Here is a 12,929-nt window from a genome sequence, read left to right as displayed (position 1 = left end):
AAAGGGCCTAGTTCCTACTAGATTTGAGCAGCCATGTTTTTAAATGTCTGAATGACATTATTATAGGCAATAAAGATAATCTTCTTCTTTGTTTCTTTCCTCAATAGGGGATGCAAGCACGCTTCAGTCTGAAGGGAGAACTTATTCCCCCAGATAAAGACTTCCCTACACATTTGGGCCTACATCACCATGGAGAGGAAGCAGAAGTAAGGGGAAAATAGCCTTGAACATAAGAGCATATCTGCAATCTCAGTGCATGTTTGACTGTCAGTATTCTGTCAGTTCTTACTAGACCTGGGCTAGATGGGCAACAGTTGATGATGAATGATTATCAGCCAGAGACTAGCTAGAGTGTTGGACTGGGAACCAGGAGATCCGGGTTCTAGTCTCCACTCAGCCATGGAAGCTCACTGGGTGACTTTGGGCCAGTCACAGACTCTCAGCCCAACCTACCTCACAGGGTTGTTGTTGTGAGGATAAAATAGAAAGGAGGAGGATAATGTAAGCCGCCTTGGGTTCCTTGCAAGAGGAAAAAAGGTGGGATATAAATGCAATAAATAAATAAATAAATAAATTTTCTGCTTTTAAAATGCAAGGAAGAAGCAGAGCAAAGCAATTGCTTTAAAATAAAGTTATTAATATGAGGAATTATTTTTCCATCATGTATAATGATGGGAATTTTTCCTGCTTTCCTCTTGTGGGGCAGCAGGAACTGCCTGGACTAGGGCCAGAATATTGGGTGTACAGTGTAACTTCCTAAATGAATATTTCTCCTGGGAAGGCTCTGGGGTTTTGTGCTGAGCTTAATCTCCTATAAAAGAAAGGAATCTCCCACCCTAACTATGTTAGATTGGGTACTGACCATGGGATATTGTTCCGGCCTTCCCTGGAGTCTGTGGCTTGTCTTACAAGCTTGCCTCCTCTGAAGCTATTGCTCTGTTGTCACAGGCATCTTGGGCCCTGCTCTCTGCCTGTATCATACTGTGAACTGGGCTGTGGGATTGGTAGCAGGATGGTCCTGTTGACCATTTGCTCCTCACAGACTATTCAGATGAACGAGTGATGCCTCTTCAGTAGCTTGGAAATGTAATATGGTTATAGAATTTATGTAGTCAGCTGCACCATAATGACCCTGGCTGGATGTTTATTTTTATAACAGAGGGCTGGCTACTCACTCCAAGAGCTCTTCCGCTTGTCTCGCAGCCAGGTCATTCAGCAGAGAACTCTGGCTTTGCAGGTGCTGGGCCGTGTTGTCCAGAAGGTGAGTAAACCTTCGTATGGAAGTCTGATCCTCTCCACCTGCTCTCAGTCAGCTGTTGTGATGGGGGTAACTGAAGTGCCAAGATGGCAAGAGCAGGGCTGCTTGCATGGGGCCAGGATAAACCCAGTCTACCCATTGTCAGATCATCAGTGTTGTCTTCGATTCCTGATTTGGCACATCACATAATTGGCCCTGGGGAATCTCTTAAACTAAGACATTTTGGGCCTTCTTTGATTACATGCACAACTGCCCACAGAGTTTGATCTCAAGTCGTCTTTTTAACAAAGTTACAGAACGCCATGCATCACAGAGAGCCCCATCCTGTAATGGTTCTCAGATGGGTCATTCATGGCAAACATAGTTTTAAAGTTCCTTCCTCATGAATCAATAATTAAATATTGTTTGGCCCTGTGCATGGATCTTTTACATTTGGTGACGCTGTGCAGCGACTGAGCTGCTTAGAAAGGATGTTGTTGAAACAACTGAAAACCTTATTAGTTGTCTTCTTGTCTCTCGATGCTCAGAGGGTCAGGTTGCCATTGAATGGGAGCAAGATCCACTGAAACACAGCAGGAATTATTTCTAAATGGACGTGCATAGGGGTGGGTTGTCAGTTTAGGGAACAAAGAGATGACAATTAATTTAATTTTACTCGCTACTGCCAAAGGTATTAATGGCAAAACTACAGAAATAAACTCTGTAGCATTTATTACGTTTGGCTTAACTAAGGTGTTGAATATTGCTTAAATGATAAAGTTGACATATTATATTTAGGGATGGCCAGATTAGGACAGCAAAGGGGCAATTCTGTGCATGTTTAGGGAGAAAAAAGGTCCTACAAATCCCAACATTCCCCAGCCAGCACGGCTGGGAGTTGTAGGACTTTTTTCTGTATAGTATTGCCCTAAGTGCTTTATAGCACAGAGAAAAGGTTAGGAAATCTGGCTGAAATTGTGGCTGGTTTAGTGCCCGTTGGTAGACTCTCATTATTTGTGGCATGGATAGTGGATGTGGGTGAAGGGGTAGGGCCTTGTCCCTGATTTTGCATTGCTCTAAATGCCTCTGAGACCTAGGGCAAAGTCAGCGACAGGTCAGCCCCCCACCCCACCTCTGGCTGTAGTTCCAGGATCAGGCAAGAGGCAGGATTGATCTCTGACTTTGCATTGCACTTTAGAAGTTGTGAGTACTTCTGAGGCATGATGTGAAATCAGATGAGGGAAGAACATTCCCCCAGCAGTGAGAGGTGCAGTTACCATGGCATGCATAGCAATCTCATCTCTGGACCCTTGGGGAGAAAGACAGTTTCCTTATAGCCATATACATTTTGTGGAAGACTAGAAAGTACAAGATGCACATTTTTTAAAAGGAACTTGAAGGCCTGATGCATGATATGAAGCCAGAAGTAGCAGGGGCTTTATGGTACCGCTGTGTACCGTTGTGTACATTCAGTTTCATCCTAATATAAGGCCCCTTCTGCTGTTACTTTTAGGAGCTGCTGCACTTCCTGCATCACAAATTATGTCAGATGTCCAAGGTGCTGTGGGAAGAGCCCGGGCTATGAATGCTTCCTGTGCCAATGGTGCTCTGGTTCCTGGAATGACTTCCAAAGTTACCAAGCAGCACAGGAAGGAGCTTAGCTATAGTTCAGCCTTCCCCCAACCCGGTGCCCTCCACATATTCTGAACCACAAGTACCAGCATTTGCCATGCTGGCTGATGCTGATGGGAACTGAAGTCCAAAACATCTGGCGAGTACCAGGTTGGGGAAGCCTTCTGTAGTGGCTCCACTGCAGTTAAAGGTAATGTTACAAGGGGTCCCTAGGGAACATTGGTGGTCTCACTCTTAGGTAACCTTTTTTCCCCTGACCTTGTTTGTGGTATGTGTTTCAGGCCAAGGCAGGGGAGTTTGCCTCCCTCCTGAAGGGAAGTGTCCTGCGTGTGCTGCTTGATGCTGGCTTCCTCTTCTTGCTCCGTTTCTCCTTGGATGACCCAGTGGATAATGTCATTGCAGCCACTGTCCATGCCCTCCATGTGCTGCTGGTCTCTCCAGATGATGAGGTTTCTATCCATAGAACACATGAATCCACTTAAAACACTTTGGCTGTCGGAACCTGTAGGAATAGATCCCCGATTTCCTCATTTCAAGATGGATCTATGTTCCCCTGGGGGCCAAAACAGACATTACTTTAAATGTGTGTCTAACACAGAAGTGGGCAACTTGTGGCCCTCCAGATGTTTTGGACTACAACTCCTAGCATCCTTCACCATTGGCTATGCTGGCTATGGCTGATAGGAGTTGTAGGCCACAAGTTGCCCACTCCTGGACTAGCAGCTATGTGTCTTTTTATTTGTACTCTAGAGTGGACACGGGGGCCCAATCTGGATTGGTGCCGCTGTGCCTACACTAGAATAAAAATGGGGGGAAAGTCACAGCTGCTAGACACAAATAATGTTTGCTTTGGCCCTTAATCTTTACGTGTCCTGCATTACACTGATCCTTTCAGTTTACTGACTGATCAGCCTTGCATTTGCACACACTGATCCTCTGAGCTGCTGTACCCCCCTTTAAGCACTTGACAAATGTGAGATAGTACTCCTGTCACCCCTCTGGTAATTACTTTGGAGATATACAGCGCCCATAGTAGATTTTAAATGGTCATTTTCAGGGGATGGTTATAGTTCCTGCATTGTGAAAATTGTATTAATTGAAAAGGTCTGATGAAAGGAAATAGCTTTATGGTGAAACAGAGGTTTTTGAAAGCTATCAAATGAATGAGATCAGCATGACAACACACATGATTTATTTTCAGACAATGTGGTAGTCTTTTGTTCAACTTAAAACAATTATTCAGGGCGAAATGTCAGTGTAAATAGTTGTTTTATTTTCTGTTAATATCAAGTAACCTTTGGGAAATGAGAATTTATGTTATTAGATGGTAATTGTGCATTCTTAATTAAACATATGAAGTGAGAGAGATAATAAATGCGACTGTCACAAACATTTTTCTTCTCTAGGATACATGACCCACAGAGTATATAGAAAGCTTAAATAAGCGAATCTAGTGACACTTGATATGCTGTTTTCATTCAGTTGTCCAATAAAGACTGAAGTTTAGTATTATTATTATTCAGTGGCAGTACTAGGAATCCCTACCAAATTCCTTTAACTGGTAAGGGCATAATCCAGTCAATAGTCAGTCATGCTTAACGTGTGCTCTAGATCTAGCTATAGATACCTCTCTTCTTTCCACTGATAGCTTCTTGTTTTTTGTTTCCTTCCAGGTCTATCTTGACAAGACTTTCTCATGGTACCAAGGTATGACTGTACCACCTTTTATCCCAAACAATGAGGAACAAGAAGAGATGGAGGAGGAAGATGAGGGTAGTGAACGAACTCTAACCCAAAAGACACTGGAGAGAAAATCAAAGGATGAAAACAAGCCAGATCCAGAAGTGGCACGGTATGATGTTGTAAAGGTAAACATCTAGAATCTTGGCAAAAAAGCAATATCTGTAAATTTAATGTAATATACAGTCAAAACCATTATTGAGATAGGCTGAAGGAAGTGTTTGCTCAGTTGGAACTAAGTTTTTGACTTTAATATACTGCTTATTTATTTAAAATCTAATGATCCCTACTTGTTTGCCATTCAGTGATCCAGAGACTGAAGTGTTCTCCCTCTTCATCCACCTGAAGGCAGGTTCTTTCGAAGAACTCTTGGCTGACTGTGTGTGTGTGTGCGTGTGTGTGTGTGTGTGTGTGTGTGTGTGTAAGTATTTGTGCTTTGGTGAACTAGAAGGCTTCTACAGTGAAATGTCACAGGTTCATAGCCTGGTCTAAGAAGCCAGTTTTAATCAGTTAAATCCTCCTCTTTTGACTAAAGCAGAAGAAGAAACAAGAAAGGAATAACAAGAGGAAGAGTGGGTGGCTGTTGGGACTGAGGTGAATATTTGTCCCTTGTGTGCATTGAGCCCTCAGGCGAAAACAAGCTGCTTCATTAAGAACATAAGAAGAGCCGTGGTGGATCAGACCAAAGGCCTGTCTACTCCAGCATACTGTTTCCCACAGTGGTCAACAGGATGCTTATGGGAAACCCAGAAGCAGAAAGTGGAAATAATAGCCGTCTCCTGCAGTTGTTCCCCAGCAACTGGTATTCAGAGTCATGCTCCCTCTGTTCCTAGAGGTAGTATATAGCCAACATGACTAGCTAGTAGCCATTGACAGCCTTATCCTCCATGAATTTGCCTAATCCCCTTTTAAAGCCATCCAAATTGGTGGCTGTCCCCACATCCTGAGGTAGTGAAATCCATAGTTTAACTATGCGCTATGTGAAGAAGTACTTCTGTCTGTCCTGAATCATGATCCCGGGTTCTAGTATTATATGAGAGAGAGAAAGAGACAGGCCTCTCTATCCACTTTCTCTGCACTATGCATTGTCCACCCCTCTTTATTTTTTCCTACACTAAATAGCCCCAAATGTTGTAACTTTTCTGCACCTTTTCCAGCTCTACGGTATCCATTTGAACCCCTTCCCATCCTGCCCAGACAGGAGAAGTGGGATGGGGGAGGCTGGGGTTGTCTTAGATACTGATTTTAGTTGTTCATATAGTCAACCAAGCAATGAATATGAACTTGAGCACTCTCTGGGAGAGAGCGGAGGGCAGGAAGGCCTGGGTGCTATGGTCCATGGGGTCACGAAGAGTCGGACACGACTTAACGACTGAACAACAACAAATAGTCAACCAAAGATATAGCAATATTTTGCAGATCTGCCACATTTAAACAAAGGCATTTAATTCATTATACTAAGCAGCTCTGTCCATTAACATGGTGATATACTGTTTTCATATTGTTTTCTAGTGTTATATTGGATGTGTTTTTTTGTAAGCTGCTTGAAAATCCTGGGATGTCAAGTAGTACAGAAGCAGCTTAAATAAATAAATACATACAAACTATTCCATAGGAAAAGCCCTTCTGAATAATATGACTGATTTTACATTTATATTTAGTTGCACTGAGCCTTTAAGGTCATTGCTAGGACTTGCAATAGAAGAGCAAAGCTGAGGGATGCTTCCTGTTGAGAAAAGCATAGAGCTAAACCCATACATACATACGTATTGCTTTGCAGTGGCACATTTGTTAGACAGAGATGTCTGACACTGGTGTTTTTAATGCCTTAAGGTGCAGGGAAAATGGGCGCCAGTTGGTTGAGCAGACAAGCGCAGCTACTGAACAAGAGCTGGGAAGGTGCCAGCCCTGGGAGGAGTCTTTGACAAGGGCGGGGTGCAGCTACCAGGGATCTCAACAGGGCTGCAGTGACTCCGAGGATGGTGTGTAAAAAGCAAAAAGTTTGTCTAAACCAAGGGTGCAGAACCTCTTTCAGCCCGAGGGCCAAATTCCATTTCAGAGAAGCTCTTGATGGGTGTGTGTGTGTGTGTGTGTATTCCAATGGTAGGCAGGGCCAAAAGAAAACAAGGTGGGGCCAAAAATACAAGCATATTGTAACTTAAAGCTCTTTCTGCCAGTAGCCAAGCCTTAGCAGAGGTATTTCAAACTTTTAGAATGGGGAAAAACGCACAGCACAGAAGCTGGGAAACCACCAAGTGATCAGTGGCTGGGGGAAAGGGGATGGGGCCAGGGGAAGGGACATGGCCACCTGGAAATCCCTGGAGGGCCAGAGTTGGCCCATAGGTGGGCCGTATTTGGCCACCAGGCCTGAGGTTCTACACCCCTGGTCTAACAGAATTTCTGTTCTCAGTTTCAAGGTGCATGTTGCCTCTGCTCCTCTCTCCCCATCCACCTGGCAGGGGACCCTGCCGGCTTTAGAGCTGGGTTTCCGGTGTGTTCCTAGTCCTGCAGGAAAGGAGTGTCCACTGTACCAGAAGCCTAACTGGGCCTGGAGAAAAGTGTGTCCGTGAAGTTAAAATAGGATACATCAAAGAATATCACATTTCTCGCAATCTGCAGTTATGTTAATGGTCTTCCTTAGGAATGAAACACCATATAAGTTGAGGGAATGAATGGGTTACTGACTCATTAGTGGCAGATAAAATATTTAGCTAAATAACGAAGATGTAATAAAATGCCAGATAATGAGGAGTAACTATACAATATGTGTATAGCCGATCAAAGTGTATTAAATTAAGGAACGGCAGAAAACAAAACAGAGATGCATTTCAAAAAGGTTCAAAGTGTGTGTGTGTGTGTGTGTGTTTTAATTGGTAAATAAAAATACGGACACTGGGTCAATTTTGTGGAATTTTATATGATTCTTTGTATTCTTAAGCATTTATAAACGAGAGAAGTTTGTGGCTGTAAATGAAACGTTGGCTATAGTTCTTGAAATGCTGGGATTACTGAATCCCACAAATGCAGTTGTGCCGTGGAATGAATAAGATCAGGAGAGATGTTGCCTAAAATGTAGCACATATCCCTGTACTGTGCAATCTCTCTGCTTTTTTATTCGTAATCTAGAGAAGGCAACTTGAAGATATAACTTATTTCTTGCTGTGGGAAAATGGAGAGAAATTCATCCTCCAAGCTCTGTTCATATTTCAAATGTCTTTGAAATAAAAATCTCAAAATAATATCAAGATAACTATGAGTAGAAGAGTAATAATTCCTATAAATATAGGAATAATAGTAGTATATCCTATAGATATATTGGAGTTGTCATGCAGTGTCTCGATCCTTCTAGGGGTTTAATCGCGCCCATGTGTGTGTCTCTTGATATCCCTTGAGGACTTGTGGCTGAATGGGGGAATTGCCTCTACTGAAAAATGTTTGAAGTGATATGGAAGCCATCTCTGGTGTTCAGTCTGTAATGGCTATTTCACACATTGGAGTCATCAGGCTCACATATCAGTCTCCATTTCCTTGGGTGCTCCATCTAGCTCTTCTTTCTGGAGGAGGTCACTGTGACTTCTTGAGCAAGTTGCTGAACATCTGGCTAGAAAATAGGAATAAATTTGTATTGCGGACATTTAGTAGCTTCTCAAGCATCAAATAAAGGAAATCGGATTGTGTTTCTGTTGTTGTTGTTAATTATAATAATAATAAATAATATTTCTTCTTATTATTTCTCCAAGGGACTTCTAAAGACCAGGATTCTTCACCGCATGAGATACATTCTGGAAGTGATGCGACCCATGCCTTTGGTAGTCCTGGAGGTTCTAGATATTCTCACTCGTGTGGCAAGGCACTCCACTGAAGCATGCAGTCAGGTTAGTACTATGGTGTGTGTGTGTGTGTGTGTGTGTGTGTGTTTGTGTGTACTGGGTCAGAGAAGGTGTGAATAAACAACTATCTCACATTCTTTTAACTGAGGGCCTTCTCAGTCGGGACTCTGCATTTATGGTTCACCTGGTACCTCCACTGTTATCTTTTTGAGGTCAGACAGAGACCTTTCTTTTCTCCCAAACATTTTAGAGACCTAGTTCTAGATTTTCATGGCTGTTTTATTGATTCCTATGCTGATTGTTGTTTTGCATTGCATTGTATTTTATTCTTTTAAATATTTGTATTGTATTTTATATTTTAGCTGTTCTGTGGCATTTTCGTTTTCTAACTGTTTGTAATCCGCCCAGAGAAAATTAGTTGCTGTTCTTGTTGTTGTTAATTTCATTTCTATACCTCCCAATAGCCGAAGCTCTCTGGGTGGTTCACGACAATTCACAAAAAATACAAACAACAACATTATACAACATTACAAAATACAACATTATGATAAAACATAGTCTAAACATTTTTAACATACAAAATTTAAAACAATTTCAACAGCTTAAAACGATTTCAATATACAATTGAATAGTTATTGGGCAGATTAGGAAATAAACAAATAATAAATAATATGATATGATATAATTTGTCTGATGGCTAAAATTTGCATCACTACAGGGAAAAATAGGTAGCTTTGTGCTGCTGCTATTCTTTCTTTTAATGTGCGTTTGCAGGTCCTGGATTGCCCTCGTCTGGTTGAGACTGTCATCAAAGAGTTCCTTCCCACCCAGTGGAATACAAGAGTAGCTGAACCTGGACAGTTGCTCACAAGCCTGCATGGAGTTCCATGTGCCACTGCCATGAAACTAATTAGAGTCTTGGCATCTGGAGGGCGAAATGCAGCTGCCAGGCTGGTAAGGACTGCAGTCAGCGAAAACCTCTCTACTTCAGCTAATTAAGAAGGGGCAAAAGTGGAATGAACAAAAGATAACTCTGAGACCAAAAAAAGCTGATTCTTCCAGTTTGTTGGCATTGTCTAGATAATTAGAGATGCACACAGAAATTCAAAGTTTGCACAGTGGAAACAAATCATATACTTGACATAAATAATGCAAACCTTCCAAACTGAAGTTTCTGGAAAAAAACAAGAACTTGCATGGCAGTTGGGAGAGAGAGAGGAGCTTATTGGGGTTGCAGAGGGCAAGGGGCAAAGGAAGGGAAGAAGGAAGGACACAAGGCCAGTAAGATAGGGTGGAGTGTCTCATGGCAAGTCAGGCCAGTGGATAGTAGTTAAAAAGGAAATGCTCCATTTTAACCCAAGTTCCATTTATTTCTATGGAGCTTGTATAAAGACCTATAAGAGCCCTGTTGGATCAGATCAAAGGTCCTTCTAGTCCAACATCTTGCTTCCCATAGTAGCCAGTCAGATATATCCAGAAAGACCACAAGCAGGGCATGAGGGCAGTAGCCTTCTCCCACTGTTTGCCTGCTAGTAACTGGTACTGAGTGGCGTAATATCGCCAATTCTGCAGGTTCCGTTTAGCTCTCATGCCTAATAGTCAACAATAATCGCGTCCTCCATGAAATTTTCTAATGGCCTTTGAAAGCCATCTAAGCAAGTGGCCCTGACTAGGTGTTCTTCCTTGCACCCTGGACGTGGCCCTCCCCACAAAGCCTGCATCCTACTTGCCCATCTGCTTATCATCTACAGCTTAATAAGTTTGAGATGAAGAATAGGCTGAGTCGGTTCATCGCTGAAGATCCCACTGACCTTCCTCTGAGGATAGAGGAAGCCATCAAGATGAACACGGAGGCGTTCCGCTTGTGGGCTGTGGCCACTGGCTACGGACAGGCCTGTGATCTCTATAGGTATGCTTTCATGACATGGCACATGATCTGGTGTTTCTCCACATAAGCCTCATTGCTCAGCGGGGAGGTAAAATTTCAGTCCCTATCAAGGTTGTCAGGTATTAACTTGGCTCTGGATCTGGTGTTTTTAAAGCCTCCATGGCAGGGAGGAGATTCCCTTGCCCCCATAAAAGCCAGAGTGGTTATTCTGGTTGATTTGTCATCTACTTCTTCACCTATTGTACCTGTTGCACTAGGTAGGAATCGATTTTTGGAAATAGGAGACTGACGAGCTTGGATAAAATGCTGCAGCAACTTAGAGGCCCAACAGAGGTATATCTCCTCCACATGTTCAAGTGTATTGAAGTCCACATCTAATAAGGCTTCATTTACCTCTATTCATCTTTAACCTAGGGGTGCAAAACCTTAAGGTCTGGGAACCAAATCCAGCCCTCCGGGGTTTCCCAGGTGGCCCTGCCCCCTTTTGCCAACCATTGGTGGTTTCTCAGCTTTTGTGAAGTGTTTCCCCATTCTAAAAGGGCAAAATGCCTCTCCTAAGGCTTAGTTACTGGCAGTCAGAGCTTTAAGCTAAAGTATGCTGGTATTTTTGGTGTTTTGCTTCCACCCCTTTTGCACCTGGCCACCGCTGGAAAGTCGCCCCTGAGAGTTTCTCCAAAGTGGAATTTGGCCCTTAGGCTGAAAGAGGTTCCACACCTTTGCTCTTCGGCCAAGATTGCTATCAAACCATGAAACCAGTCGCAGCAGTAATGAGAGCAAAAGTGAGTCTGACAAGGATCTAGGAAGCAGATAGTGATATGTTTGTCTCTGAAATGATAGGTGAGACCCCTTTTCTACAACTTGAAGGAAGCTGGACCAGAGGTAGTAAGTGTCTGTGGACTTAATGCCAGTCGTGGGTCCGGTTTAGAAAAGCTCTACATTTGAGGCTTGCAGATTTGAGGCCATTCATTAGTGGAGGGAGGCTTTGAAGACCCAGCTGTTCCCGGTTGGTGCACTCAAGTCAGAACAGGCATGTTTGTTTCAGTGTGAAACAGTTTGCTCATTTATACCCAAGTACCAGTTTTGTATTGGTGGGACACCAGCTGAAACATCCATACCAAGAGAACTGAACCCAAAACAACTGGCACTCTGATTCTGGGTTCAAACCAGCAACCAGTGAAACCAAACATCAGTGATATTATTTTTCTGCAAGGCAGGTTGATTTTTTTATCAAAACTTTTAAAACAGCAACAATCCTTCTCTGCAAAAGATGTGTAACCCACTGAGTTCTTACATGTAAACTTCCCACCGTGGCTTTTTTGGCTTCTGCTGGGAGTAAACAAAGTATTTTGGACTATTAGTCAATGCCATCCTGTTTTGTGATTTTTCTCCCCCCACCACCCTTTCTCAAATCACAGGGATCTCTATCCTATGCTAATGAAGATGGTCTCATCCCTGACCCAGTTGGCCAGCAATTTTCAGGAGAATAACTCTGCGTTTGAGCTTTCTATCCAGCGAGCTGCAGCCATGATGACTCTGCTTACCCAAGTGACACAAACAGCAGGCTGCAGAGCAGAACTACAGGCCCAGTTCAGCAGGTATAGCCACCTTCTCTTGTCAGTCCTTTCTGTTTTCTCCCCCAAAACTAATGTTCTGCAGCATCACACAACATATCCTTAAGGTGGGTTTGCATGATTTGACTGGGTGCTTATTTACTTATTTTAAATGTTTTTATTCCACCTGTCCATTAAAACAAAACAAAAAAATGTTCAGGCAGCTTACAATATAGTAAGCTAGGCTTCCCCAACTTGGTGCCCTCCAGATGTGCATAGCTGGCTGGGGAATTATGGAAGTTGTAGTCCAACACATCTAGAGGGCACCAGCTTGGAGAAAGCTGCTGTTGTTCAGTCGTTCAGTCGTGTCCGACTCTTCGTGACCCCATGGACCATAGCACGCCAGGCCTTCCTGTCCTGCGCTCTCTCCTGGTGCGTGCTCAGTTCATATTCATTGCATCGGTGATGCTATCTAGCCATCTCATCCTCTGCCATCCCCTTCTCCTTTTGCCTTCAGTCTTTCCAAGCATCAGGGTCTTTTCCAGAGAGTTTTCTCTTCGCATTAGGTGGCCAAAATATTTGAGCTTCAGCTTCAGTATCTGTCCTTCCAATGAGCAGTCAGGGTTGATTTCCTTTAGGATGGACTGCTTTGACCTCCTTGCAGTCCAGGGGACTCGTAAGAGTCTTCTCCAGCACCACAGTTCGAAAGCATCAATTCTTCGGTGCTCAGCCTTCCATATAGTCCAGCTCTCACAGCCATACGTTGCTACTGGGAAAACCATAGCTTTGATTATACAGAGCTTTGTTGGCAAGGTGATGTCTTTGCTTCTTACTATGCTGTCTAGGTTTGCCATAGCTTTCCTCCCAAGGAGCAAGCGTCTTTTAATTTCATGGCTACAGTCACCGTCTGCGGTGATCTTGGAGCCCATGAAAGTAAAATCTGTCACTGCTTCCATTTCTTCCTCTTCTATATGCCAGGAAGTGATAGGGCCAGATGCCATGATCTTAGTTTTTTTAATGTTGAGTTTCAAACCAGCTTTTGCACTCTCCTC

The 12,929-nt window shown here is 43.2% G+C and overlaps 1 protein-coding gene across 3 annotated transcripts in view; it reads left to right on the top strand.

The window, feature by feature from the left end:
- Window positions 1-12,929, top strand: part of RPAP1 (RNA polymerase II associated protein 1) — a 70,474-nt gene that overhangs the window by 30,950 nt on the left and 26,595 nt on the right. For all 3 annotated transcript variants that reach the window (XM_084846066.1, XM_084846055.1, XM_084846047.1), the window contains 8 exons: window positions 108-206; window positions 1,160-1,261; window positions 3,151-3,318; window positions 4,543-4,737; window positions 8,350-8,484; window positions 9,214-9,393; window positions 10,191-10,348; window positions 11,743-11,922. In XM_084846066.1, the coding sequence (XP_084702192.1) occupies window positions 108-206; window positions 1,160-1,261; window positions 3,151-3,318; window positions 4,543-4,737; window positions 8,350-8,484; window positions 9,214-9,393; window positions 10,191-10,348; window positions 11,743-11,922 (1,217 nt within the window). The remainder of the gene's footprint in view (window positions 1-107; window positions 207-1,159; window positions 1,262-3,150; window positions 3,319-4,542; window positions 4,738-8,349; window positions 8,485-9,213; window positions 9,394-10,190; window positions 10,349-11,742; window positions 11,923-12,929) is intronic.

The sequence above is a fragment of the Heloderma suspectum genome, chromosome 1 (assembly GCF_057233095.1).
Source record: "Heloderma suspectum isolate Gila_16-S chromosome 1, 16-S_ref, whole genome shotgun sequence".
Lineage (NCBI taxonomy): Eukaryota > Metazoa > Chordata > Lepidosauria > Squamata > Helodermatidae > Heloderma > Heloderma suspectum.
This window is presented reverse-complemented; position numbering and strand designations above follow the sequence as displayed.